Here is a 27938-nt window from a genome sequence, read left to right on the forward strand (position 1 = left end):
AAAAAAATCTCACTGCACTGACCACTGTTATTTTTCGTAGTCAGAGGAAGAGGCAGCTTGCAGCTTTTGTAACTCTGGGGAAAGATTCTGATATACAGATATCCTCAAGTGAAAAGTGTATTGGTTTCTGAGTTAAAGAATGGAGATCTTGAGGTGAAGAGGTGTAACAATTATCAACCACGTCTGTTCTCTGCTCAGTTTGGTGGTTTGAGTATAAAAGATCAGATTGTCCATAGTGTGGTTAACCAGATGTTAGACAGGGTAATGTCCCAGGCTGTCCCATGAATTTTGGGTAATGGGATAATTTATCTTAATATGAGGAATATGCTAACCTCTGAGGATGTACTTTCCCTTGCTCCTACTCCAGAATCCTTGGAATTTAAGAGATGTCATGCAATTCAATTTGGCTACCCTCTCTCCATGATGGAGAGTCTCAATTACATGCAGAAGAAGCAGTCCCAGTTTCTTCAAGGAGGACTTTCCATGAAGACTAAAAGATACACTTGGCAAATCTCTAAAATATGGTCAATTTAAAAGCCATGAGGAAACCAGCTCAGCTTCTGCCTGCTTATAGCTACATTTCTGACCAAGGATGACCATGAGGCCTTATCAAAATATTCGTGAGCAGTTATAACATTATATTTAGCCCCCTAGGTGGATATTTTTATTAAGGTACAAGTATGCCTTTTTGTTTTAATTTAAATTCCTTTCCAGGAGATGCATCTGCCTGGATTCTGGTGCTATATTAATTTAAATTTATGCCTCAGATTATAAATAGAGAAGTCCTTCAGTAACTGTAAAGAGAAGATTGGCGTTGACATTGGGGCAATCAGTTTACATAACAGAACTTTAGAAAAACATGGTTCTTAAAGAGGCATCCCCCTGTACCACATGTGATAGCAATTATGGCATTATGACTAACTTGTATCTCTAATCTTATGGGGATGGTGAAGGTGGAGATGGAACCACCATATACCAAAAAGTGAGACCATTCAAATCAAATTAAGTGGCCTAACAAATATGGATCACTAAAGCAGTGCAATGTTTGGCCACAGCTCCTTTGAAACCTTTTAAAACCAAACCAAGACATTATTATAGATGACACCCATAACAAGCTTTATATAATTGGTGTTTAGAATGTTTTATGCCTTCTACAGGAACAACTGTCTTGCAGTCTCCAGTAGTAAAGTAGATTTTGTGGACCAAACCCTGTTCACCAAGACTATAAGCAGTTTTTCATCCAAAAAGTTGAGAGCACTGACACCATAAAAACACTGGGCTGTTCCAGTCTAATCCTGTTTTATTTGTGGGATTGGTTCAACTTTATGGTATTGGAACCAAGAAGGCTAGCAGTTTGGATTATCTTAGATTTTTATTTATCAAGGCTTACTTCAGAATGGTCTTATTTTTAAACCTCTGTTCCAATTAAGAAGATTTTTTATTGTTAATTTATCTAGGTTAAGAGTGAACATTTTAGAATCTTACTGTTTGTTGGAGTGGTGTTTTTTGGTACACCATCTGTTCTGAAATCACTTGGTGGAGCACAAAAAGGGGAAGTCCTCTGGACGCAACTTTGGTGGTATATCAGTATAGGTTTGCTACAGTGAACAGTAATAGATGTGGTAACAATGATCCACTGTATTGATCATACAGGTTGTTTTCAAGCAGGCTCCATCCTTGTAAGCCATGGGTTTCCTTGATTATATTTGATTGTTGGGGCTTTACCCAGTAGTGCTTGGGTCTTTATGTCAATTTTTGTTTTTCTTCATTTTATATCATTGCTGTGAGGTAAGCTGGGGATGAAGAGTTCAATATGTAGGCTGCCCCAAGGAGAGGACAACCCCAGATCTCTCTCTGCAGCAGCTTGGGGCCAGCTGAGAAGCACCTCTCCATGGCTGCTGCAGTTCTAGCAGGCACAACTGGGGGAGAGGTACATATCAGAGTTTGTGTGTCTGTCTTGGGGACAGACTCTCTCCAGTATATAGTAGATAGCTCTCCTGGTCCCTATCTCTGGCCCCTTGCTGCTCCCCCATGGTCATTACACTATAGCTGTCCCTGCTACCTGAGCCCTCCCTTTCTGTTTTATGAGAATCATTTGCATTCCAGACACATCCCATTATCTTGGCCCAAACTCTTTCCTTGCTTTAAATCAGCAGTTCCCAACCTTTTCTAGATGGGGACCCATTTTGACAATTCAGGAAGACTTGGTGACCCAAGGCAATTCAAAAACACAGGGAGGAGGGAGGGCAGAGCCACCTGGGGAGACACTTGGTGACTATTTTGAAATATAATGGCGACCCATATTTGGGTCCCGACTCATAGGTTGGGAAACCCTGCTTTAAATTAAGAGCAAGCTAAATATCAAATTTGGTGGTCCTAGGTCTTACCATTTAGGAGAAGCTCAATAGACCATGAGACCTACTCTCTCAAATATATAGTACATTTGTACTAGAACATCTACATCAGTGGCTTATCCATATATTGTTGGAGTTGGGATGAAAACCCAGTATATCTAAAGCTCACACTGGCATTACCTCGGATCTAAGCCACTGTGTGTCCTGGATCCTGAGTGACATACTCCCTGCATTCTGGATCTGTTGGAAAGATGAAAAACTTGATAACCTTTGATTAAGTATTCTCACTTTTTTTTAAATAAAAGCATCCTTCCCTTCTAGGATGGTGTCTCAGGATTCATTGCAAAATAGAGACCCATATGTGATCAAACTGGAGTGGTGTTTGCCTGACATTAGTTGATGAACACTGTTTTCTGAGCCACTTGAGATGAGCTAATAACTTGATATTCCAAATACTTTTACAGACAAGTCTAAATGGGTACAGAGACTAAAGTTCTGCTTGCATTTATCTGCTCTAAGTAATCCAGTGTAAAGTTTGAAATATTACTGCTGAATTTGAAGGAGCCATATCTCAAAGATGACCAACACCAATTATAAAACCATAAAGACGTCATATGTCACTTAATACCTAGTATGTACTCATAAGTCTTTAGACCCAGGCATCTTGGCCAATCTTTAAAGCAGCAGTGATGCATATTAAAGGTAATGATTTCGCCTGAAAACTGCAGTATTTCATTAGTAGAGTAAGTGATCACAAAATGAAACATGGTTCACTCAAGTTCCTCATCTTGTTGTTTTTTTTCTGTTACCTAGATAATAAAATTTCAATAAATTGAATTAGTTGGTTGTAAAAGGCATGTATGTGAATGATAGCTGTTTGAGTTTATGCAAAATAGAGAACTCCTATACAAACCACTTGTGTAAAAATGCAGCAATTTTATTTTTAAATTGTTTATTAGCACTTACCTTTGACTTAGTATAGAATGTCACACTAATTTTAAGTTACAAGCACAAGCTTTGATACTTAAGGGTTTGGAAATATTGGATTTCTCATGTATGGTAATATTTAAGGGGCATTAACGTCAAAACTACAGCAAACAAACTTCAGACTGTCTTTATAACTGGTGCTTGGCATTTCAAAGCAGTGTGTCCAAACACTGACATTCTCTTTAAGTTTGAGGTGCAAGGTTATTCTGTTTTTATAGATGGGAAAGTAAAATTTTTTAATTCCAAAGGCTGTAGAGCGAATCTGATAGAGCTGGAAGACGGAATAGTTCATTCCCAGAACTATGCTGTCCAGTCTACAACAGCACACTGTCTTCTCTTCACTTAAAACTCTTGTAATTATTATTACACTGGTATGGATCCATCCATTGAAGTCTCAGAACTGATTTAATAAAAAATACTGTCTTTCACAGAATGGTAAGGAAAGGTATTTTCCCCCACCCCTCTACCCAATTTATTTATTGTTTGCGGTCATTAGTTACATTTTAACCCTGAGATGGGCTACTTTGAAGCTATTTTGTCATACTGTTTTTCTTGTCTACGCTGGTAGCAGGAAACGTTATTTTGATATATGCTTTACTTAAGATTACTCACCATTTTCTGTAATTGTCCTAACAAGAAGACAGGTGCTTCTCTGAAACAAGCTGAAGTTTTCTAACTTAGAAAAAGCAGTAAGCTAGCAGATGAGCAGCAATATTAGATTGGTACTGACATGGTGATGTCTAAAAGTTGTTTTCCTTATGCTGTGGCAATTCAAATTAAGATGCACATGGCCTTTCTTTGAATTCCTTAAATAGGTTTATTTAAAAATTGGTTTTAAAGTAAATCTTGTTTCCAGCCAGGTTGAAGTTTTGCGTGTTTTAAGGGACATTACAGCTATGCTGACTACTTCAAGCCAGAGAAATTGTTCACCTTTTAAAAACATTATCATTTACCTTGAGTCACATGTTCCATTTTATTGACCTCCTTCATATAGAAAATAGAGCATTTGTGTTAGGTTTAACTGATATCTAATGCTGTATCTTCTATGTGAAAGGAAGTATTATGTACATTTTTCCATGTTCTACATCATGGTATTTTGAATAACCATGTTTCCATATTCACATCAATTTTTTTGTTTTGTTTTCAATTTATGCACAGCACTTGCTCTGAAATTTGGGGACTGAGTACACCAAATACGATAGATCAGTGGGATACAACAGGCCTTTACAGCTTCTCTGAACAAACCAGGTGAATATGTTGCCCTCTGTCTCATCATAGAGATCTTGTGGGAGGGATTGGCTTTGGAGGGACTGTACAGGGATGCTTTTGCTGTAAATTATACTAAAATGCTTCCTAATTGTCATACGGTATAGCATTCTAAAACAATTGCTTGCCACTATTTCTTTTAAAAGTTCTCAGCTGATGTTTTGACCAATGAAAATTCTAATTCTGGAACATTCTCCTTCCACATGAATGCCATTGAAAGAATGGGAAGAATTGGAAAATGCAAGCGCTAATGTGTTTTGGTGTTTTATAATAGGTAGCACACGTAACTCTTTAGGCCTAACCTTACAAAGTTTTTAAATTGCTTTGTGTGCTAGATATATATTTGAACTAGAAGCACATTGGCTGATCAGTTAGCAAGATTTAAAGAATTATTGTTTAAATTAAATAGGCTTCCATTTTTTCATGTCACCTTTACTTTTTGTATTGAGGTTTGTCTCTCCCATCCCATAACAATCATAAACATCTGCATTTGTGTAAGCTTATGCAGTCTGTCTTAAAACTAGCAAAACACTTTCAACTGGTAGCAAGGTACATGAATACTCAAGAACATAATTAAATTGTACACGTTTACAAGATGTGTTTTGATGCTTTTCGCATTACCGTTGTACTGCCATGTGGATCACCTGAGCAGCTGACTGCTTTGTTCATTTGCAGTCTTCTGGAAAGTACTCTGCTTAAAGCATCCATGCTGTAGCATAGCCCTAAGGAGGGAAGATATTAAGGGAGTGTTAAAGATGTGCATGTCTTGTATGTGTCAAATACACATGAAGTATTCATCTTATGTGCTTAGAGCTGTAATGGCTTTTAATGAACCCCAAACTCATAGGTACTAACTTATTCTAGAGCTTCTCAAGCTACTTTAAAAGTATTACTATTTGAAGTTCTCTAGCAACAGCAGATCAAATATTGTAATCCTATTGTTTTCTCGTGGGGGAGAAAACATTCTTGAAACATTTCCCCCCCTCCCCCCATTACCCAACCTTTTGATTATGATGATTAAGACACAATCTGTAAACATTTTTGAACATCTTCCCTATATAGGTCTCTCGATGGCCGCCTACAAGTATCTCATCGTAAAGGATTACCACATGTTATTTACTGCCGCTTGTGGCGTTGGCCAGATCTTCACAGTCACCATGAACTTAAGGCAATTGAAAACTGTGAATATGCTTTTAATCTTAAAAAGGATGAAGTATGTGTAAACCCATACCACTACCAGAGAGTGGAGACACCAGGTAGGAAGATTTGTCTTAGACTTCTTAAAGATGCTTCACCACAATATTTACTCAGAAAACTCTTAATAGATTAGTTGGAGTCTGTTAGTAATATTTAAGGTGGAAAAAGTCAGCAGAATTGGGTTGTCCATGCTGCGTTGCCAGGAGTGACAAGATTTGAATGAAAACGTAGCATAGATCTTGCAAACTTGAGTAATTTGACTTTTAGGCAACTTTTCAGCCATTGTAATACAGCCGGTGCCCTAGTTACGAACACATCGACTTATGATCGTTTGTATTTATGACTAACCTCCTATATAGCCGGTCCCCGAGTTAAGATCAAAATCCACACTTATGAACAGCGCAGCTGTACGTACGTGAATGTAATCTGACTTACGAACAGATCGAGTTATGACCTAGTGTTTGGTACGTAATTCATTCGTAAGTCAGAGACTGGCTGTATAGTAAATCTTGTAAAAAATCTTTCTTGGATGAGGATGTTAAGTAACGCATAAATAACTAATAGTGTACTCAATATAATGTATATCAAGTACATGGTTAGTTAAGTGGCTGCTGTGGCTCTGCAGTTCAAATGTAGTAGGAGCCAGATCCCATGCTGCACCTCTACTGTTTAAATGTAGTAAGAACCAGGTGGCTCTTACTACATTTAAAAGTCAGAGCTGAAGCACTACTGCACCTCTGCTGCCCTGTCTCCACCGCGGAGACGGTGCTGGGGGGGGGGGGGGGGAGGGAAGGGGACACAGCTTTTAAGTTGGTGCTCCCCTGTCCTCTTGCGCCTCTGATATAGAGGCAGCGGGAGTGGGGGGGATGTGAGTAGTCGAATCAACAAGGTGCGAGGGCAACTACCCGATAAGCCTCGGCTTAAAGACTACTTTTTTACATCCCTAGAATTGGATTGTTTCAAGCTGGTAACCCCCAGTTCATCATGAAAATGTCTGCAATTAGTGTAGTGAAATCACCTGCCTTTACTAAAAACATAAATGACCATGTTCCAACTTGGTTTTTCATAGATCAGTATTATACAGGCGTTTTGCAAATCTGATGCTTCTGATAACTGATTTAGAACTGCTCTGTAATTTGCCTGAGATTTTCAAAACAGCTCAGCCTATCTGAAGATCTGGTGCACATAGCACAGAGAAGTAAAATGGTTTTTACAGGATCTCACTAATATTTTATGTTCTTTCCCAGTTTTGCCTCCTGTACTAGTGCCACGACATACTGAGATTCTAACAGAACTTCCACCTCTTGACGACTATACTCATTCCATTCCTGAAAACACTAACTTTCCAGCTGGAATTGAACCACAGAGCAATTATATACCAGGTAGGATTTTTTAAAGATATTCGGCTTATCTAAGTGTTCAGATAAAAGAACATATCCATATCTTTCTAGTAAACTTCAAAGTGCAGCTTTTTGAAGCTATATATTAACTCTAGTGGAAATATTTATAAATATGCTTTTAGTAAACTAAGCCAGTTTTGTCAATGCAGATAGGACAGCGTATATGTATTATTGGACTGCATGTCTAGGATTTGAGATGCTATTGAGGACAATGGTCTGATTTGATAAATGATCTGGAAAAGGGGCATGATGAACAGTGAAATGTCCAAGTTTGCAGATGATACAAATTTAATATAGTTAGGTCCAAAGTTGAGCGCTAAGAATTATAAAGCAATCTAATACTGCTGGGTGACAAAATGGCAGATGAAATTCATTTTTGCTATGTGCAAAGTAATGCATGTTGGAAAACATAATCCCGCCTGTACATTCAAGGTGACGGTGTCTGAATTGGCTGCTACCACTTAAGAGGCTTAGAGTCACTGTGGATAGTTGTGTGAAAACCACTTTTCATTGAGCGGCTGCCACAACTGCAGATAGTTCTAGTTGCTCTACCTCAATGATATTTTTAGAATTAGAAAAGGTACACAAGGGAAACTCAAATGATTATGGGTATAAAACTGGAAGTAAGGAGAAACTGAAGACTGGGATTGTTGAAGTAAAAAATAGATGACTAGGGATCAAAGGAGAAAAGGACTTGGAGATAAGGTAGAAGTCTATAAACTCATGAATTGTGTGAAGAAAGTAACTAGGGGAAGTGTGGTATGTGCAGGGGTAGATAACAAGAGCGAATATTTACCAAATTAAAGTAATAGGCAGTAGGTTCTTTCACCCAGCACACTGTCAACCAGTGGATCTCATTTGCTAAGGGATATTGTGGAAGCCAGAATTATAACTGTGTTCATAACAGAATTAAGTAAGTTCATGGTTGGAAGATTCAACCCCATGCTGTGGATGTTCCTAAATCTGACTGACACATGGTAGAGCTGGATCATGTGGGCTGTGTGATCAGTCATAGGTGCATGTATTCTAAAATGACTGCATGTGCAAAGACTTCATCTTTCACACTCGGACTAGTAATAAGGATCTTCAATACCAAACTTAAGTTGGCTGTTTTGGACCACTTGGGTGCTAGGTAGAATCTGTGTTCTAAGGCAAAGACCAGGTATAGAATATTTGAATGACAAAAGTTGAAGGTTAGCAACGCAAAATAGGAAAAATGTTTCTTAAAGGGGGGCAGGCCTTTTATTTTGCTTGATGACAACTCTTCCCCCCCCCCCCCCCCCCCCCCACCCACCTCTTTCCCTCCCCTGGCTCTTTGAGCTATATTCACAACTATTTTGGCTCTTTGTCTGTAATGGGTTGGCCACCCCTGACTGCTAACCTTGTAAATATTGCTAGTGATCTGATGTAGTAATGATAGTACAGTTCAGAAAATAGATACCTTGGGTACTTTATTGTGTGCAAGTAGAATCTTTGTTTCTGATATCTACAACTGTGGTCCCATAGAAATAAGAATGTGAGATTTCTAGGATGCATGTTAGCAGTTTATGACTTCACTGTAAATGTAGTTAGTATTTGTCAAAATTTAATTTCAGACTTAGTCTTGTTCGATTCCTTTGATTTCTCCCAAGTGCAATCATAACTAATTCAAGACTTTGAAATCTTTTTTGCAATGCTTATTAAAAAAAGTAGAACTTAACTTTTTACTATTCATTTAATTACAGTTAGGGGTGTTACACATTTAGCAAATGTTTATTTTTGTAACCACTGAAATTCAGTAGTTGCCCCCCTTCCCTACATGTAAATGTGTAAGTGGGAGCTGATGTTCATGGGAAGCCGCTTTTAAGCTGGATCCCTGTAAGCACTGGCTCCCTCCCCCTTCTCACTCTCACATCCCTCCCCCCCCCCCCCCCATACAGAGATGAGGGTGGGGAGGGGGAGAAGAGAGCTCCTCGGAGCCAGTAGGGAGCCCTGGCTTATCAGTTAATTGTGTAAATTACAGCTAACATTCCTAATTACAATGTTAAACATCTCTCCACTACCTCAGTAATGCATCTATTTTTAACAATCAAATACAAATACAATGATTTAAGGTTCATTTTAAGGATGTTAAATTGCGTTTAATCAACTAATCGAATAGTCAATGGAAATTCCTTCAGCTGCTTGATTAGTCGATAAGAGGGGAACTTCAGAGCTGCAGTGGGGTTAGCACCCCAGATGCTAACCCTACTGCAGTTCTGCATTTTTAAATGTAGTAAGAACCGGGCAGCTTTTTCTACCTTTAAAAAGGCAAAAGCGCAGCAGGGGACCTTGCACAAGCTGGGACTCAGCTGTCCTGGCTTATGCCTGGTCCCCCACTGTCTGCCTCCCCCACCCCCAAGGAGATGGTACTGGGGGAACCCTCAGCACTGGCTCCTGTACATCTCCTCCACGCCCCCCCCCCCCCCCCACTGCCTCTGATAGGTGCGGCAGGGAGAGAAGCAACTAGTTGAGTAGTGACTCAACTAGTTGCTTTGAAATTTTTTTTTTTTCTTCTTCTTTCGTTTGTAGACCTTAAAAAGGGAAAGGCATCAGTAGGTACCTTGATAGCAGAAGGCTTGCCCAACTCAAGGATTTCACATAGAAAATGACTGCCTGAAGTGTGGGAGATAATTCTTTCACAGCAGTATAGAAAACATATTGCCAGCCATAGTCGCATGTGGTTTTTTAACTCTTTCCACTCTGAAATTTTAAACCTTGTTTCAGGTATCAAACCCCCTCTACATTTTAAGATGTTACATAAAGAAAAAAAGTTAATTTTTTTTAAGAACTTCAAAGGAAGATAATAAGCATAAGAATTTTGTGGTGTTTTGAAAACAAGTTGGAATTGCTTAGAATCTTACAAAGGAACTGGCATAGATGGGATTGTCAATTGGAAGGTATAGTAGGAGGGAAACAAAAGCTTCTTTTGGATGTTAGAGAGATGAGTGAAACTGTACTGTTGTGGGGAGGCTTGGGGTTCTGTAATGTAAAAAATTCTAACACGGGATTTGGATATCTTTATGGCTACCTTTTTATATGAAGGTGTTTAGCCTCCTGGATGAACTCACCACAGGGCTTCTCACTCATAATTCTAGTAAATATGAAAGTCGCTGATCAATAGTGCAAAATTTTGCAGCTGGCTGAAATGCAAGCATGCTGTAATGTGCTACAAACAAGAGTTGCATATGATGTTATATATACACTTATGCATTGAACACTTGATCTGTGTAAGAAATTATACATAGACAAGATTACACACATTTCACATGAAACACATCCTTAAGGCTAGAAGGTGTTCCAAATGCTGCAGTGACGCACAACACCCACCAATATGAAATCCTAAGTCACTACTCAGAAAATGTATGGCACAGACAGTCTAGGATAAAAATCCTAAACTCAATCTTCGAAGTATTCAATGGGTTAACGCACATAATATTGATAGAACTTGTTTGCTTTTGGTAGAAACACCACCACCAGGATACATCAGTGAAGATGGAGAAACAAGTGACCAGCAGTTGAACCAAAGCATGGATACAGGTAAAAAAATGTTCATCTCTTCCTTATGTGTTCAGAGCGAGGATTTCTAGGTGTGATCATCTAACACAATGGAATGAATTCTTTCAACCATGGTTGTAATGGAGGTCTGACAAGTAGGGTTTCCAGATGGCTGAAACAAAAATACCAACCCCCCCCCCAAAAAAAAACCCACTGGGGAGAAAAATTGGTTGAAAGGAAAAAAAAGGGGGGGGGGGGGGGAGACCAAAGTTGTTGAGCGCAACAAAAAAAAAAAAAAAAAAAAACCATGACACGCTTCATGGGTGGGTGGTGGGGGGGAAGGACCGGCCAGAAAGGGAGCAGTGTTGGCTAGGAGAGGGGGGCAATGGGGCTGGCCATGGGATATCGGGGGAGGGGGGACCGGCCGGGAGTGGGTGGTGCTGTCCCGGGAGTGGGGGGGGGGGGAAGCACAGCTGGGGGGGATTGGGTGGTCAGGGGGAGGGGGGCGGGAAGCAGAGCTGGGGGGGAGGGGGGCATGCGGCGGCACTGGCCGGGGAGATCAGGAAGAGGAACGGGCCAGCGGAAAGCAGAGCTGGGCGGGGGGGGGGGGGGCGGCAGCAGCGCTGGCTGAGAGGAAGGGGGGGCGGGAAGCAGAGCTGGCAGGGGCCGGGAGAGGTGCAGCGGCGCTGGCTGTGGGAGATCAGGAAGAGGAATGGGCTTGCGGAAAGCAGAGCTGGGGGTGAGGGGGTGCAGGGGGGCTCGACGGGGAAGTGAGGAAGGGGAAGTGGGGGGAACTGGCCTGGGAGTGGGGTGAGCAAATTGGCTGGCAGGGAGCGGGACTGACCCAGGCACTTGCTGCCTGTCCTGTGCAGGCTCCTGGCGATGCATGAACAAGGAGGAGGCTTCCCCTCCTTCTCACACAACCGACTGAGAGCTCCTGGCAGCAATCGCAGCCCCGCCTCCCATCTGGGACTCCCAGCCTCTCTGGTATTTTCTGTTTTTTACTGGACAGAGCATGCAAATACCGGACTGTCCGGTACAATACCAGACACCTGGCAACCCGACTGGCAGGCCTACTTTAATTGTAAGCCTAATTGGAAAGTGGGTATAGGTTTATGATTTGTTACAGTGAACTTAATTTAAAAATAAATGGCTTTCTAATGCCACTCAAGGATTGTTTCAGAGTCTGACATACATGAGGAGTAGAAGTAATGGACTAAAATACATATTTCAAAAATTAGACTTAATGTGGCAAAATCAGAATAAACCATTCTTCCCTTCATCTTTTTCTGGAGCCCCTTTAAAAAGAAGCAAGGGGACAGGCGACTTTACCGTCACTGTGGCAGTAGGAAAAGGATTATTGAGACACCCGACCGTAATACTGTGGGGGAACACTTGACTATCATCACTGGAGGACTCAGCTTGATACTTGTGAAATCCTGCTGTCTTGCCGCCCCCCCCCCCCCCCCATTTGTCCTTTTCCATTTTCTATCTTTTGCCTGTCCTGTGTCTTACTCTCTTGACTTTTCATCGGATTGTAAAATTAACTGTGCTGCTTGACACCAGCTTGCTGAGATGGGGTGTTCCAGCTAACTCTGCTTGGCTTGAAAAGGACCAATGAAGAAAAGGGATCTGACTAGACCATCCAGCTGATACTCCTGACTAGGGATGTGAGTTGTGGCCAATCTGCCAATCAAAAACATCTGTTTGAATGAGTAGCTAATTGTCCTGTATCCTGCCCTACATCTACTAAAGCTTTATTCTCTCCTCTCCCCATTTATACTTTCCAGTTTCCTGTCTTGTCTGTTTGTCAAAAGCAGGAAAGGGATGATCATTTGGAATTCAGATTTGTACAACAGAATTTACTTTCTCCTCCCCCATTAAGGAGGTCTTTGGCAGAATGAAAGACTAACAACTATTTTCTTCCACCCTCTTTTTTTTAAAAAAAAAGGCATTGGTAGATTGACTGCTTATTTTGTATCACTGCTCAATATCAGTTTCAATTTGTTTTGCCTTGATTTAAATCTTTTGAATTTATATGTTAATCATTACATTTTTCAGTCTTACAGAATAAATTTTACTCTATTTGCTAGGGTACAAAGCAAGCTGTGGTCTACACCAGCCAAATCTTTAGCCTTGTTTTAAAACTGTTCATCCTTGGACAGTTTCAGGATCATGTTGACACATTTGCTGTTTTGGGTCCTTTATTCCATTTTCATTAAAGAACCACCTTTTCAACAGAAATCATTATGGCGTTCTCATGGTATATACAAGCATGCTGGTACAGTTTCTTTGGACTGCTGAAATTTCCATACCAGTTCTCTCTCCCACTCATTCAAGTACATTTACAGTATTTACAAATGAACATTAGACTATTCCAAGTAGTTTCAGGGATGAATCACTGCAGCATACTTACCAATATCCAGACCATCCTGAAAAGAGCATCTTTGTAGATAATTTTGTTTTAGTTGAAGGAGTTGACACATCCTGCTTTTGTTTCCAGAAGGTTGGGGGGCTGCCTGATTTGCTGCTTTTTTTCTTGTTGTGCTCATCACCCCAGTGTGACAGCCTCAGCAATGAATGTCTTCACAAATACCTCTGATTTAGAGAAGTATTCCCATTAAATAGGGAACTGAGGCAGATATTAAGTGAATTTGGCCAATGTGTTGTGGGAAGACTGGGTAGAACTGAGAGAGAGACTCTGATCTCCCTGGTCCAAGTACATTGCCTTAACTGTAAGATTCCCTGACTGGCTGTCAGACCTCTCCTTAACTTTGCATGATTAGTGCTTGATGCTACCAGTGCTGGTGACAGAATATTTGAAAAATCAATCACTAATCTCATTTGGCCAGTAACAAAGGGCATAAACCTAATCCAGTCTTGCTCTTGTGCTGAGTGGGAGAGAAGAGAATTCTGCATACAGTATTTTAAATCTTTGCGTATTTTATCAAAATAACATAAGATTGCATTTCTCAGTTATTTTGGTAATTTATTTCAAAATACCTTTCAACAATTATGTATTTAGCAATACAGACACCTTTTCCCCTGGGGTTAGCATGTAAAGAAAGCCCTATAATCAGGGCTCGACAAACCGCTGAATCTACTCGCCTGTGGTGAGTAGATTTTAGCCGGTGGCTCCGTGAGCCCTGTTCACCGGCGCTTCGCACATGCGCAGTGCCGGTCTGGTACATGCGCAGTGCGGGGCCGGTGAGTGGCTCTCGCCGGGGTTTGTCAAGCCCTGCCTATAATCTTTCTGGTGCTGGCCCCCCGCCCCCCAACCCCAACAGCCTCGCTGTAGAACAACTCTTAGTTCAAGCATGCACACTGCCTATTCCCCTAGAGATCAGGGATCCAGAGTAGGGATGTAAAAGAGTAGTTGGCTTCTTGCACCCTCTCTCCCCTCCTCCCCCCATCGTCACCTTGCTGCCTCTATATCAGAGGGCGTGGGGAGCAGGAGCTGGTGCTGAGGGAAGCTAGCTTAAAATCCGGTTCGCTCCTCCTTACCCACCCCACCCCCTCCTGTGCTGCTTGCATGATCCCCTCCCCCACCCCCTTGCTGCTGCCTCTGTCAGAGGTGGAGGTGGGGGATAGCAGGGGAGGCTGCTCTGGCAGCAGCCTCTGTCTGGGCTACCTGCACACCCAGCTCTTACTATATTTAAACTGCAAAGCTGCAGCAGGGGCAGCTCCATCTGAGCACCTTCCTTTATTTACTAATCGTGTCATTGAGACAAATTGTATGAAGGACACGATTACCCAACTATCTGCCTCTTTACATCCTTAATCCAGAGCAAGAAATAGCCTGAACTAAGTGCTAAATTTGTTTGGAGTTTCCTGCTTGCTGCCTTTTTCCTTTAGGGTATGACGGGAATGGTAGCTGACAGGAACCCTACCCTCCACTTCCCCTCCTAAACCCACAGCCCCTGTCTTTCCAATTTGTGAGTGTGGCAGCTGGGCTCGGGGGGGGGGGGGGGGGGGGGGCAGTCAAGCAGCTGCTAGTGGTGACCAGCAGCTCTTGCAGTACCTTCTGTAAGAGAGTAGGGATGGTAATATGGCACGGCACAGCACAGAACATTAATTCTCTGCAAATTTTGCATTGCACAATGGTTGCACAAATGCAGATTTCCTTCAGGAATAATTGTGGCCTAGAATATGATGAAATAGCCAACTTCTACAGGCTGGTCCCTTGTTCCTTCTGCTGAAGACTGTCAAGGAAGCTTTTGGTCCACTGAGAATCACTAATCTTCCTCCTTTAACGGCACTTGGTGTCAGTGACACTATTGCTTCAGAACCATTCCATAATCTGAATAACCTTGTCAGTTGTTGCCCTGTGTCTAACCTTTGAATTATATAGAGTTTATTGTTTAAGTAAGCTACTGAAGACTGTCTAGGTCTAAACATTTTTCTACACAGTCCTTCTTGTTTCCTCTTGGACAATATGCACTCAGCACTATTACCTATGAACGAGCAGCTCCATGATAGTAGACTATCATGGTAGGTTGTCTCTCTAAAGTTGGAAGCCTTTCCACTTAAATGGGACTTCAGCTGTTCTAGTCTGGGTACAGACTGTAGTGCCTCACCAGTCCAAGCTTGATGCCTTAGGATACAGGTGAGTAAGATGGGGTCTGTAGGCTGTATCCGGCCTGTCAAGCTGTTTCCTCTAGCCTGCAGCCCCCTGTCGCTCCCTCATATCAGGCCAGTTGAGACCTGGGACGGGGGAGTGTGCGAAGTTTCCTCCTGCCCCCAGGGGCGTGCAGCATCTAAAAGGAACCATCTGCTGTTCAAAATGCTATGTGCCCCTGGTAGTGTGGGGGCAGGGGACAAGAGATTTTGCATGCTCTCCCCATCCCCAGACCAATCATGGTCTGAGTGGGGTAGCATGCAAAGTCTCCTCTCCCTGCCAGGGTGGGCTACACCTATAGAGATCAGCCCCCTTTTGCCCAAGGCCCTACCCTTTCGGAGCTGGCCTGCAGCCACTTTCAAATTTTGTGAAGTGGCCCCTGTCAAATTATTGCCCACTCCTGCTTTAGGGGAAGGCCAACCTGCTAGAAGTTGAAGTTATCTTGTTTTTTTGTCTTTGCCTCTTCCTCTAATTTTGCTTCAGTCCATAGCAGACTGTACAGGAGAGTTCATGTTTCTTTTCTCCATCCTTCTGCATTGGAGGCAGCAGCGCAGGACAGGCAGCCAGTCTGCACGGAGAGCTAGTTTTTAAACTGGCTCCTCTCTTGGACCTGCTCCCACCTGGCACTCTTGCTGCTGCCTATAATACACGTCTCCCTGGAAGTAGGGCTGGATTGCACTGATAGTTTTGTTGTATTAACAAAGCAAAAGTAGAGTCTAAAATGCATATAGACTGTAGTTGGGCAATTATGTCTGTTATTTTAGGCCGGTCCATTTTAGTCTAGAAAACTGGTTGCAAGATATCAGAAGTGTTTGTAGTTCATTGCAAAGAGTAATAGCCTGATATAATGCTAGAGTATGGAAAAGAATGGTCTTCTGTAATGTAAATGAAACACTCAAAATTTTTATCTGAATTATTTCTACAGGATCTCCAGCAGAGTTATCTCCTAGTACACTCTCCCCAGTTAATCATAGTCTGGGTAAGCTAGAAATACTTCACTTTTAATTGCTTTCCTAAATTGTGTGCTTCCTATATGTATTAGTGTAAGACCATGTAAGTCTTCCTTTTCTTTTTGATGTGGGGGAGGAGGGTGAAGGATGGAATCTGTGGCAGAAGTGCTGTCATGGTCTGTTTTCATTAATGGTGTTTTAGCCAAAACTCAAGTTTAATTGCAAAGATGTTAAATATAAATAACTGTGGTACTTTGTTCCCTTGTAACTGCTGGGATCTTCGCAAAGGGAAACAATAGACTGGCTGAGAGTATGCAAGAATGGTGGGAACAAGAAGGGGATTTTACTTACAAGGATACATTATTTCAAGGTGTCGGTAGCTGAAATGTTTCCATATAGGTATAGCTGCCAGGTAATAGGGTCTGCCAGAAATATCTCCAACATTGTGCTAGCTGCCTAGACGTGACTGTTATCATACTGCTACTTTGTTAGTACACCTGCACAATAATGTCGCCTTTGGTCACAAGGGTATATTTCCTCCCACCACCACTGCGTTAAGGAGGATCATCATCTCTCAGCTGTATAGCCGTTTGTGATCCTCTGCAATTCTTCCAGACTTTTGCTTGGCCAGATGTGGGAAGAGGCATGTGGCAGGAAAATCAAAAAGCTGTATTGGGAAGAGCAACCCCATAATATGGAAATAAGAGAAAATAACTGTGGGAGATGATTTGTGAGGTACAAGCAGGGGCAGATGACTGTTTTGCAGGGCCCCGGGCAGCATAACTCCGCGCCCCCCCCCCCTTTGCCACCGCGCATGCGCCGTGACACCATGCACATGCGCGGTGGCGCCATGGCACATGTGCGGGGCTTTTTTAAGCGCGGGGCCCGGGGCGGCCGCCCCGTTCGCCCTGCCCTATATCCGCCCCTGGGTACAAGGGAAGATTTGGATCCTGAAGAATAGGATAGAAAGGGAAAACTAGTGAAAAGCAAAGGTTTCTCCAGAAGACCCTTGTAGCCCTGTACTCGGGATAGAATTGTAAACTAATACTCTTCTGGATTAAAATTTTACCCCAGTGTTTATTTCCTTTATTATAAAAAAATTGCTCAACTCTATTGAGTAAGCATTGTTCCCTCACCTGGAGTAGTAGAGGGTTCAGAAAAGTGAGACATTAAATATGAGTCTGAAGAGATTGATGGGACTGGGCCTATTCTTGAAGATACACACTATGTGATAAAAGGATTTGGGTGTTTTTTTGCATGGAATCTATATTGGGAGGGTCTATTATCTCCTCATAATACAAGGGAAAGAGGATATTTAAACTGAAATAAGTTTTTAAATCAGTAAGGTATTACCCAATCACATGGATAACCGGATTAGCCAATGATAGCTACTTCTCATACTTGAAAATCATAGTCGTAGTGAAGGGCTACTAAAAGCACTTGCTTCAGGACATAACCACCAATAGTTTGAGGCTGGTTTAAGAGGAAACTGTTTGGTTTTTTGTTTGTGGACAGGCTATCCTATACCTAATTTTGTAACGTTTGTTTCTTGTCCCTCAGTGACAGGATACTGGACTCGATAGACAGTGGTCTGATCAGTATAAATTTTTATGTTCCTGTGCAGAACATGATCTATGGAAAATGAAAACTTAGTTACTGATTAATTATAGCTCATGAGCTACAGCCAAGACTAATCAGTTAGAATCAATAAAGATAGATTTTTTTTTTTTAAACATTGGTTTCATTATCACAGGAATGCTCATTCTATCTCTTTTTTTCAGACTTGCAGCCAGTTACTTATTCAGAGCCTGCATTTTGGTGTTCAATAGCATATTATGAACTGAATCAGAGAGTGGGAGAAACCTTCCACGCGTCACAGCCTTCACTGACAGTAGATGGTTTCACAGATCCATCAAATTCAGAAAGATTTTGTTTAGGTTTGCTCTCCAACGTTAACAGAAATGCCACAGTGGAAATGACAAGGCGACACATAGGTATGTTTTCAAATCTTATAATTAATTCTTTAAGAGTAATGACACTTAGCAATAATCACCCAGATTTATTCAGTTAAATTTTGACACAACTTGCATTGAATCAACATAGGAATGGGAAAATATAAAAGCACAACACTAAAGCAGTATTTAAAGTAATACTAGCAGTATTGAACTGTATTGTATTCTTGCCTAGTTTTGGAATGTAAAATGATTATTTACTACTTTCAAATAAAACTGAAACTAGTCTTAACTGTGCTAATTTGACATGATTGTTAAAGATTTCACAGGAACAATTATTGAAGTGTACAGCATATACCATCTTGATTGTGGTCTTCCTTTTGATAGTTGTACCTTGGCGGGAGGAGGAAAGACTTGCAAAACTAAAACTTCCATTTTGCTGGATTCCAGTGTGGATTTTTTGTGAAATTCTTCATGTTGAATCAAAAAGCAATTGTTTAAAAGTTAGTTGTTTTCGAAAACTTTGGATTTTTGGGAACCACCAACATACAATGTAACTGCTCAAGCAAAATGATCACTCGAAAAAAATCCAATTGGGGTTCCCTAGAATAGTGATTCTCAAACTTGTGTTGGTGACCCCTTTCATACAGCAAGCCTTTGTGTGTGACCCCTGCCTTATGAATTAAAACCACTTACTATATTTAATGCTATTATGAATCCTGGAGGATAAGTAGAGTTTGGGTTGGAGGCAGACAGCTCATGACCCCCCTCCATGTAAAAAAACCTCACGATTGAGCCCCTTGTGGGTCATGACCCCTAGTTTCAGAACTCCTACCCTAGAACAATAAATTAACTATTTACTTGCAATTCCATTTTCCAAAAAAAATAAAATCAGTTTTTCATAGTGAGTCTCCTCACTGAATGAGCTATTACATTCGAAATTTGTATTTTGGTTCATACTAAAATTCAGATCTTTTTTTTTCCTAGACAGGAGGGCTAGTTTATATGTAAGTACAAGCAGGAAGGGGCTGTCTTTTTGTAAGACAAATGAACTCCTTTGGTAAATTTGCCAAAGAGCAAGGGTACATTGGGGTAGGATGGGCCAAGAGTCAGTGCAGCGTGAGGAGGGCCCTGGAAGTGTAAGTAGCAGATGATTCATGAGCCTTGTCTTCAGAGTACTTTGCTATGTGCTACTTCAGCTACCACACTCATATTTATGCTAAAATGAACAGAATTAACTTTCTTATTAGATCTGATCTTTTAATTGCAATTGTTGTTTCGAGAAAGCAATCAGAATCCAAACCACTGTCTCAAAGTACTAAATAGATAGAAGGAAGAAAGTCTGTCTTGTTCTTAACAAAGAAATTCTTCTCATTCTAACCAGCATATTCTGGGGTTAGGGGTGGAGGAATTATTCTTAAACCACATCCTGCTCTTGCTACAGGTGTCACCTGGCAATGTAGCCACACTGCAAGGGAAATCTGTTAAGCTGGCATTGCTGAGGAAGAAAAAGTTGGCCCTCCGTGAAATAAAGCAGACTTCTAATATGTTAACCAGTTCAGGTCATGTCCCAAGTGAAGCTTCTATTAATCTTGTTTCAGGAAGGGGAGTGCGTCTGTATTACATTGGTGGGGAAGTTTTTGCCGAGTGCCTAAGTGATAGTGCAATCTTTGTTCAAAGCCCCAATTGTAATCAAAGATATGGCTGGCATCCTGCAACAGTGTGCAAAATTCCACCAGGTAAGAGCGCAAGTACAAGGCATACTAATCAAGAAAGACAGTAAATTGTAATGCATTTTTTGTCTTTTTAACATCTAAAAGTTGGTTCTTCACATTGCCCTTATAGTAAATCCTGCAAATACATATAGGCTGTAGTCTAAACTTGTTTTCTCTTCATAGGATGCAACCTGAAGATCTTTAACAACCAGGAATTTGCTGCTCTTCTGGCTCAATCTGTGAATCAGGGTTTCGAAGCAGTGTATCAACTAACTAGAATGTGTACCATAAGAATGAGTTTTGTTAAAGGATGGGGGGCTGAATACAGGTATGAAACATTAATTGTTACTTTTAAACATTAATCCCCATCTTGAAAGGCAGATTACACTGCCATCAATTATAAGAATACACTGTAAGCAGATAAAAAAGAGAATACAGTTGTTTATATGAGTGTTCTAAAGCCCTTATGGAACAATGCTAATTTGTCTCAAAAGCGGCGAGGAGTCCTGTGACACCTTATAGACTAACTGAAGTATAGGAGCATAAGCTTTCGTGGGCAAAGACCCACTTCGTCAGATGCCCACGAAAGCTTATGCTCCTACACTTCACTTAGTCTATAAGGTGCCACAGGACTCCTCGCCACTTTTGCCGATTCAGACTAACATGGCTACCCCTCTGAATTTGTCTCAAGTAGCTGGAAACCAACTGTTCTGCCAAAAGTGTGATGCTCTGTATATTAGAGTTTACTACTTACATTTGATCGTGTGTACCAAGGTGGTGGAAAGAGTGGTTCCTGCTAGTGACTTTGGAGATTGTTCTGCGATTACTTGCTTTTTTGTGAGATCTACATAAAGCTATTGTCTAGTGCTGCTCTATATGGAATGTGATGAGCTGCTTAGATGTAATCCTGAATTCAAATGGTGGTAATCAGAGATAGGAAAGAGTTTGAAAGTCATTCCAAATTTATTCCCTAACTGTTTTATTCTTTATAATACACTTATTGAAAGTCATTGTGGAAAGCACAACTGTTATGATATGAATGATAACTTTGTGTGTTTGTAGTTAAACTGAACCGTTTTACAAATGGGGAAAGGTTTTTTTTTTAATTTGAATTTATAGAGGAGAGGGGTTTTTATAAAGTACAATATCGGAATTCAAAAGGAATAGTATCTGACATGTATGAGGTAAGAAGCTATAATGGAAAATGGGTGACTGTTTTTAAAAAAAACACCTCAAATGTCTATTGAAATTGTCCGTAGAAAAGAATAGGGAATTGATATATCACACATCTCTGAAGTGTAATTACTGTAAAATGGAATTATTTCAGGCTTAGGCGTATATTTAATGCTGCATAGGTTATACTGATATTTTGTTCCCGTTTGGGTTATTGTGTACATGATACATTGGGTTGGACTAGATGACCTCCTGAGACCCCTTCCAATCCTCTGCTCAGAGCAGGACTAGTCCAATCCAATCATCCCAGCCAGGTCTTTGGGAAGCCAGACCTTTAAACCTCCCAAGGATGGAGATTCTACCATCTCCCTAGGTGCTTCACCACCCTCCTACTGAAATAGTTTTTCCTAATATCCAACCTAGACCTCCCTCACTGCAACTTCAGCCCGTTGCTTCTTGTTCTGCCATACCTCCATATCCGTACAGGTAGCTGAAGTCTGCTGTCAAATCCCCCCTCCAGTCATCTTTTCTGAAGACTACAAAAGCCCAGTTCCCTCTAGGGAGGTGAAGGGTTATCTGTTAAGCATTTGCCTTGCTGTTATGCTTACCTGGGTAACAGGTTAACCAGCGTGGGACTGTTATGGCTTGGCCTGGCTGGAGCAGCCACCCCACCTGCTTCACGGTTTGTATGGGGGGTGGGGGGAGAGAAGAGGGGGAATGCTCTAGCCTGGCTGGGCCAACTGTGCCGCAGGCAGGGGACTGCTCCAGCCCACCCAGAGCAGCTCCCTGCCCATGGCACACCACGGCAGGCCCAGCCAGAGTAGCCCCTCGCCCACAGGATCATGGTTAAGTGTTTAAACATTCTATTTTATCCAGTTAACTTTTTAATTGGGTTTTAGATCCCTAGTTCCGTCTGCCACTCCTTATAAGTCATGCACCTCAGCTCCCTAATCATTTTTGTTCTCCTCTACTGGATTCTTTATTTATCCACATCCTTACTATGGCAAGAGGGGCTAAAATTGGATGCAGTACTCAAGATGTGGCCTCACCAGTGGTGAAAGAGCGGAATAATCATTTCCTTCTGTCTTCTGCCAATGCTCCCACTAACGCAGCCCGTTAGCCTTCTTGGCAACAAGGGCACACTGATTCCATATCCAGCATCTTGTCCACTGTAATCCCCAAGTCCTCTTCTACAGAACTGCCACTTAGCTAGCTGGTCCCCAGTATTTAGCAGTGTATGGGATTCTTTTGTCTTAAGTGCAGCACTTTTTCTTCTTGAACGCCATCAGATTTCTTTTGGCCCAATCCCTCCAATTTGTCTAGGTCACTCTGGACCCTATCCCTACCCTCCAGTGTAACTACCTCTACTTCCAGCTTAGTGTCATCAGCAAACTTTCTGAGGGTGCAACCCAACCCATGATCCAGATCATTAATGAAGATGTTGAACAAAATCAGCCTCAGGACTGACCCATGAGGTACTCTGCTTGATACCGGCTGCCAGCTAGACATTGAGCACCACCCACTGAGTCTGATCTAACTAGCTTTCTGTCCACCTTATAGACTGTTCATCTGATCCATTCTTTTTTTTAACCTTGATGACAAGCATACTGTGGGAGAAGGTGAAGCTTTGCCAAAGTCAAAGCAAATCACACCCACTGCTTTCCCATATCCAGTCCAAGGATGTTAAGAGGCAGGTAATTGACTAATTGTGTAATCGATACGATTTGTATCGACTATATGATTAGTCAGTAAGGGAAGGTGCTTGGCTCTTAATATATTTGGAATTCAGAGCCGCAGCAATCTCGGACTGGTGCAAGCTGGGACTGATCGGTCCCAGCTCACACCACGTCTAGCAGCCCCTGTTTTGTGGTGGGCTGGCCACAGGCAGAACCTGCTCTAGTAGTAGCCCCTGTCCATGGTGGCTGGAGCTGGCTGTGGATACTACCATAGCGGCCTCTGCCTGTGGTGAGCCTTGGCCTACTGTGGGCAGAGACTGCTTTGTGGCAGCCTCCCTCAACACCCCACCTGCCCCCCACCTCGCTGCCTCTGATAGACACAGAAGTATGGAGAGGGAGGGAGCTAGGGGAGTTGGTCTAAAGGCCTGTGTATACTTAAGCAAAATAAAATACAACATAAAAATCAGTATAGATAAGACTATTTTAGAGGTCAAGCTACAGAGAGTCAAAACTTGAAGCATACAGAACTTGATAGAGAGAAGGGTGTTCATAAGGTTGCTGTGGTGTGTGGGTTTTTTTTTTTTTTTTTTAAAGGGTGTGTGTTGAACTTTAGATGCTAATAAACTTTAGGTCTATGTGATCCAGTAGAGTTATTGGGAGAATGGCTTACTGGAAAGGATTCCAGTTTAGTTTCTCTGCATCTGTATATTTGACAGAGAATGTTAAATTCTTGGTGGCATGTGGATAATAAATATGAAGGGGAAGATACCAAGATTATTGAAATACTTCTAGGCAAGATAACTGACTCAGGCCACATCTATACTTACCATGCTGGGGATTGATCTTTTGGCATTCAGTTTAGTGGGGGACCTACTAAATTGAACGCTGAGGGTACCCTCAGTTGACACAGTACTCCTTGATTTGTGAGTAAGGAAAGTCGACTGGACTGCCCCCTGTGGAGAAGCCACCGAGCTTGGCTTAAGGTACATCAATTCTGGCCTATGTTATTTATGTCGGTGTTGTGTATCGTAAGCTGACCTTCGAGGTCTAGAACAGATCTAGCCTTTAATCCCTGTTTAGTAGCAAATTAAGCCATTTCCAGTTTATGGACTAGTTAACTATTTGGGACTATTTGTAAGTAAAAGGAAAAACAGGATTTAATGTGAGTTATTTGCCTTGGAGAAGTCTCTTGGGGTTTTCTGTAATTCTTCAGTAATGGAACTAGGGATGTGAAGGAATAGTCGACTATCTGATAGTTGCCAAACTTGTTGACTAGTTGCTTCCCACCTGCTGCCTCCCTCAGGAAGAGGCAACAGGTGGAGAAGGAAGTACTTCAAAGTGGCAGCACCACGTGGAGCCTGGGGCCAGACCCCGGGCTCCACATGATGCTGCTGCTTTGAAATGCTGCCATGGGAGCCTAGTGCCAGGTTCCTGCAGCAGCAATTCAAAGTTGATGAGGCATCTCCACTGATTCTGGGCTCCATGTGGCACTTTTGCCTTGAAAGTGTAGCAACAGCTCTAGGGCTGTTTGTACACTTCAAAGGTGGAGACACCGTATCAATTAGTCAAATAGTTGATGCTAATCGATTAGTCAGTTACCTGCAATTTAACATCCCTAAATGAAATTGAAGTGGTATGGTTAAGGCAGGAGAATATTTACAGCTATACAGTGTAATCAATGGATCTAATCCTGTAGTCCTAGGTCAGGAAAACTTAGATCTCATGGAGACTGGCCTCCATCCACTTGAGCCTGAGACCTATGAAGTGAAATAAATAAATGCTTCTCTCAGGCAGTGTTCCCTCTAATTTTTACCATCCGTGTGCAGATATTGTCCATCCATATTGGAAATTAATGTCTGGGTACCGAGACATGTTTGAATGTGCAGCATCAGTTGAAACACAGTCAGCTGACTGGCATTTGAATCTCTTGAGTGGCCACATAAGCTCACAGCTTACAGGGAGCATTGTTTCACGTATAAGTACATCCAGTACTATGATACCACTGTTTTTCTCGTACAGAATTTCTTGAGAACATATCTTTGGAATAGCAGGTATCTAAAATAGGAGTGGTGAGGTTTGAGAGATGACAACTTTTAAAGTAAACGAAGCAATGGCAGCATTTCTTTTTTACAGATTTACACATTTAAAAAAAAAAAGCTTGCCATGTGGAAATATATACTTTTAGTAAACTAGGATAATGTAATTTCTTCAAGCAACTTGAAAATTTTACACAATACATTACAGACAAGCTACAGGAAATCAGCACAGATGATGTTTGGTGTTTCTGTAAGATAACATTTGCCCTCTTTAACCACACGCTCAGTTATGATGCGCTTGTTTCTGACAAAATCTAGCACAGCTTCCTTAAATTTTTCTCTGAAGCAACTTTTATAATCATCAGAGCTTACTCTTCTTTTGAGGACAGTATTACTACTACTTAAAACCAGAGAGCTAATATAGCTATTCTTTGTGGATAAAATAATAAAAGTTTGTCAAGTTCTAGTCACATACCTGTGCAAACCTTTTGAAAACAAGGGGATTACTTAAGTTTTTCCGTGTGTGCTTAATGTCCCCTGCAAGACTCTTTAATATTAGTGAGTCTGAGAAGTTAAATATCAGCTTGACTCAAATGTGGTTATCAGGTTGCGTTTGTAGGGTGGACAGTTTTGTTTAAAAAAAAAAAAATCTCTAAGTAAAGCTGATCACTTGCACCCATATTAAACTGGCTTTGTGGCTTTTGCTCCTGTTGTCACATGAGAGCATCATATTAATCTCCTTTTCAGTTAAAGATGTATATTGTACATATTTGCAAAGACTCAGCAAGAAGTTTTGTTGTTGTCCTGCTTGAGGGAGTGTGTTTTTTTGTTTTGTTTTTGTTTTGGACGGTTTCTTTTGGGTGGGGGAAGGAAGGGAGAGGGAACACACCCTTAGTGGCCTCTCAAATCTCTTGGTAACTCCTTTTTTCTTCTTCCCCAGACGGCAAACAGTAACAAGCACTCCTTGCTGGATTGAACTGCATCTGAATGGACCTCTACAATGGTTGGACAAAGTATTGACTCAAATGGGCTCTCCTTCAGTACGCTGCTCCAGCATGTCGTAAAATACCTTCCTTCGTTGCCAGTGGGCTAAATATCAAGTCCATTCAACAGACTTAATATAACAGCTCGTCTGTCTTAGTATTTGTGTGTGGTTCCCATGAACTGTTTACTATTCAAAAAGTTTTTTTTAAAAAAAACAGCACTTGAGGTCTCATCAGTTAAAGCACCTTGTGGATTCTGTTTCCTGTACTCTGAAACTAGATGAAAATTTAGTGTGTAAAAACACCTTCTGAAGGAGGAAGGGACAGTTCTAAAGACTCTTAATGGTGTTTTCATTGGGTGTATAATTGAGTGTCCTAAAGGTTTATCAATAACATGAATAGTTACGTATATGTACAGGTAATGTATCATGATCTCCAATATCACAGTATTGTGCTGTTCTAAATTTTTAGTTCCCTTAAACAGATGTGTGCTCTTTTTAGTTTTGGGCAAACGTCTGATAAAATTGCAAGTTCTCTCTAATCCTATATTCTTTTTATATTTTTTTATATATGCAGGTTTTAAAGTTGTCCTTTAAAAAAAGAAAAGAAAAAAAAGCCGACTTTCCTTATAGAAAAAAGCTTAACTTTTTGCTGCCTTCTTGAAAAATCCCTCTGTTGAAAGGGGAAAGAAATGCCTAAGTTTCATCTCTGAAATCTTAAACACTTTGTATGCTTAATGGGGCCCAAATTGAATTTATATTTATAAATTCTGAGTCTACCTATCACACTAGGAGCCTACTTCTCACTCTCCCCATCCAAAGTAATGCATCTGTTGCTGGCAATGGATGCATTGACACAGCCAGCACTGAGGCGTTTGAATTTTTATTTTGTACTTCAAATCATTGAGAGCAAATACTTTCATGAAATGAAAATTTATAATAGCATTGAATGGACTTATGTAAATCTACAGGCTATTGGCTTACCTCTTACACCTATATTTTAAATATCACTTAAATATTGAGTTTAATTTTGGACCCAAATAACTTTTAAACAGCTTTCCCATGGTCAAACTAGACTTTCCATGTTGGTTTTAAATAGATGCAGCTTTTTAAAATATTTAGTGATGGAATGTAAAATTCTCTGATCTGAGTGACTTTGTAGTTACATACCAGATCATATGCATTCATGAGCCTTGTAAAAGTAGGTGCTTCTGCAAAATCTATAGGATAGTGGTTGCTGAGGTATGACCAGCAAAGGAGGATTTTTAGGTTCTTCAATGCAGTGCATGTTATTGTGAACCCTTGGACACTACATCTGCACCATACTAAAAATATTCTGAATTATATTCTACAAATAAGTCTGGGTTGGGGAAGGGTTGGGAAACTGTATAGAAGGGTTACTCTGACTTGAAAAATATACATCTTACTAACAATCTTATGATCTAGCTGTCTGTCATTCTTTTGTTATTGTGGCAGTAGCAGGATTGCCTTTTGTCTGTTTTTCTCCCCCCCGTTTTCTTTCATTACACTAGTACTGTACTTTGTAAGTACAGCTAGTGATAACTTAGCTTTGAGAACAAAATGTGGCCAGTGTTACAGCTTTTAATCAGTTCATTCTATGAAGATAGTGATGGATATTTTTATGCCAGAATGAACAGGGCATATAAGCAATACCAAAAATTAAGCCTTGAAAAAAGTGGGGCAGGCAATTAAAAAAAAAAAATTGGAAATGCATTTACCAGTTTGTGGTAGTTTTACCAGTAGACTAATGTATTGGTAGAACATGTGAACCTAAGAAAATAAGCTTCATGCGTGTTGCATTTGCCTAATATGTGAATACACTAATAAAAATTCTAATTCTCATGATGGTGTTTTTTATTAATGTTTGACAACAGCCACCTCCTTCACCTGCTTTACTTACTGTATTATCTTATGGAAGAGAACTCATTGAGTCTCAACATACACACTGGCCCAGACTTGCTGTAATTCATGACCTTTCTCCTTCTGGGAGGAAATGAAGTAATGCAGCATTCAAAATGAGTTCAAAAGCAAAATTGCTATCTTATATATTGTGCTGGGCGAGGACTAAATATAAGGTAACCTGAATAAATGGCAG

General features: G+C 41.1%; 1 protein-coding gene across 2 annotated transcripts in view; it reads left to right on the plus strand.

The window, feature by feature from the left end:
* Positions 1-27685, plus strand: part of SMAD2 (SMAD family member 2) — an 89884-nt gene extending 62199 nt beyond the window's left edge. The window contains exons 4-12 of one of the 2 annotated variants that reach the window (XM_075932702.1): positions 4500-4589; positions 5670-5863; positions 7052-7186; positions 10688-10762; positions 16264-16317; positions 18070-18282; positions 19842-19979; positions 20139-20283; positions 25781-27685. In XM_075932702.1, the coding sequence (XP_075788817.1) occupies positions 4500-4589; positions 5670-5863; positions 7052-7186; positions 10688-10762; positions 16264-16317; positions 18070-18282; positions 19842-19979; positions 20139-20283; positions 25781-25904 (1168 nt within the window). In that variant the 3' untranslated portion in view covers positions 25905-27685. The remainder of the gene's footprint in view (positions 1-4499; positions 4590-5669; positions 5864-7051; positions 7187-10687; positions 10763-16263; positions 16318-18069; positions 18283-19841; positions 19980-20138; positions 20284-25780) is intronic. The other variant, XM_075932703.1, reaches the window with a different exon arrangement.
* Positions 27686-27938: the final 253 nt, after the last annotated feature.

This window comes from Pelodiscus sinensis, chromosome 6 (genome assembly GCF_049634645.1).
Source record: "Pelodiscus sinensis isolate JC-2024 chromosome 6, ASM4963464v1, whole genome shotgun sequence".
NCBI classification, from domain to species: Eukaryota; Metazoa; Chordata; order Testudines; family Trionychidae; genus Pelodiscus; species Pelodiscus sinensis.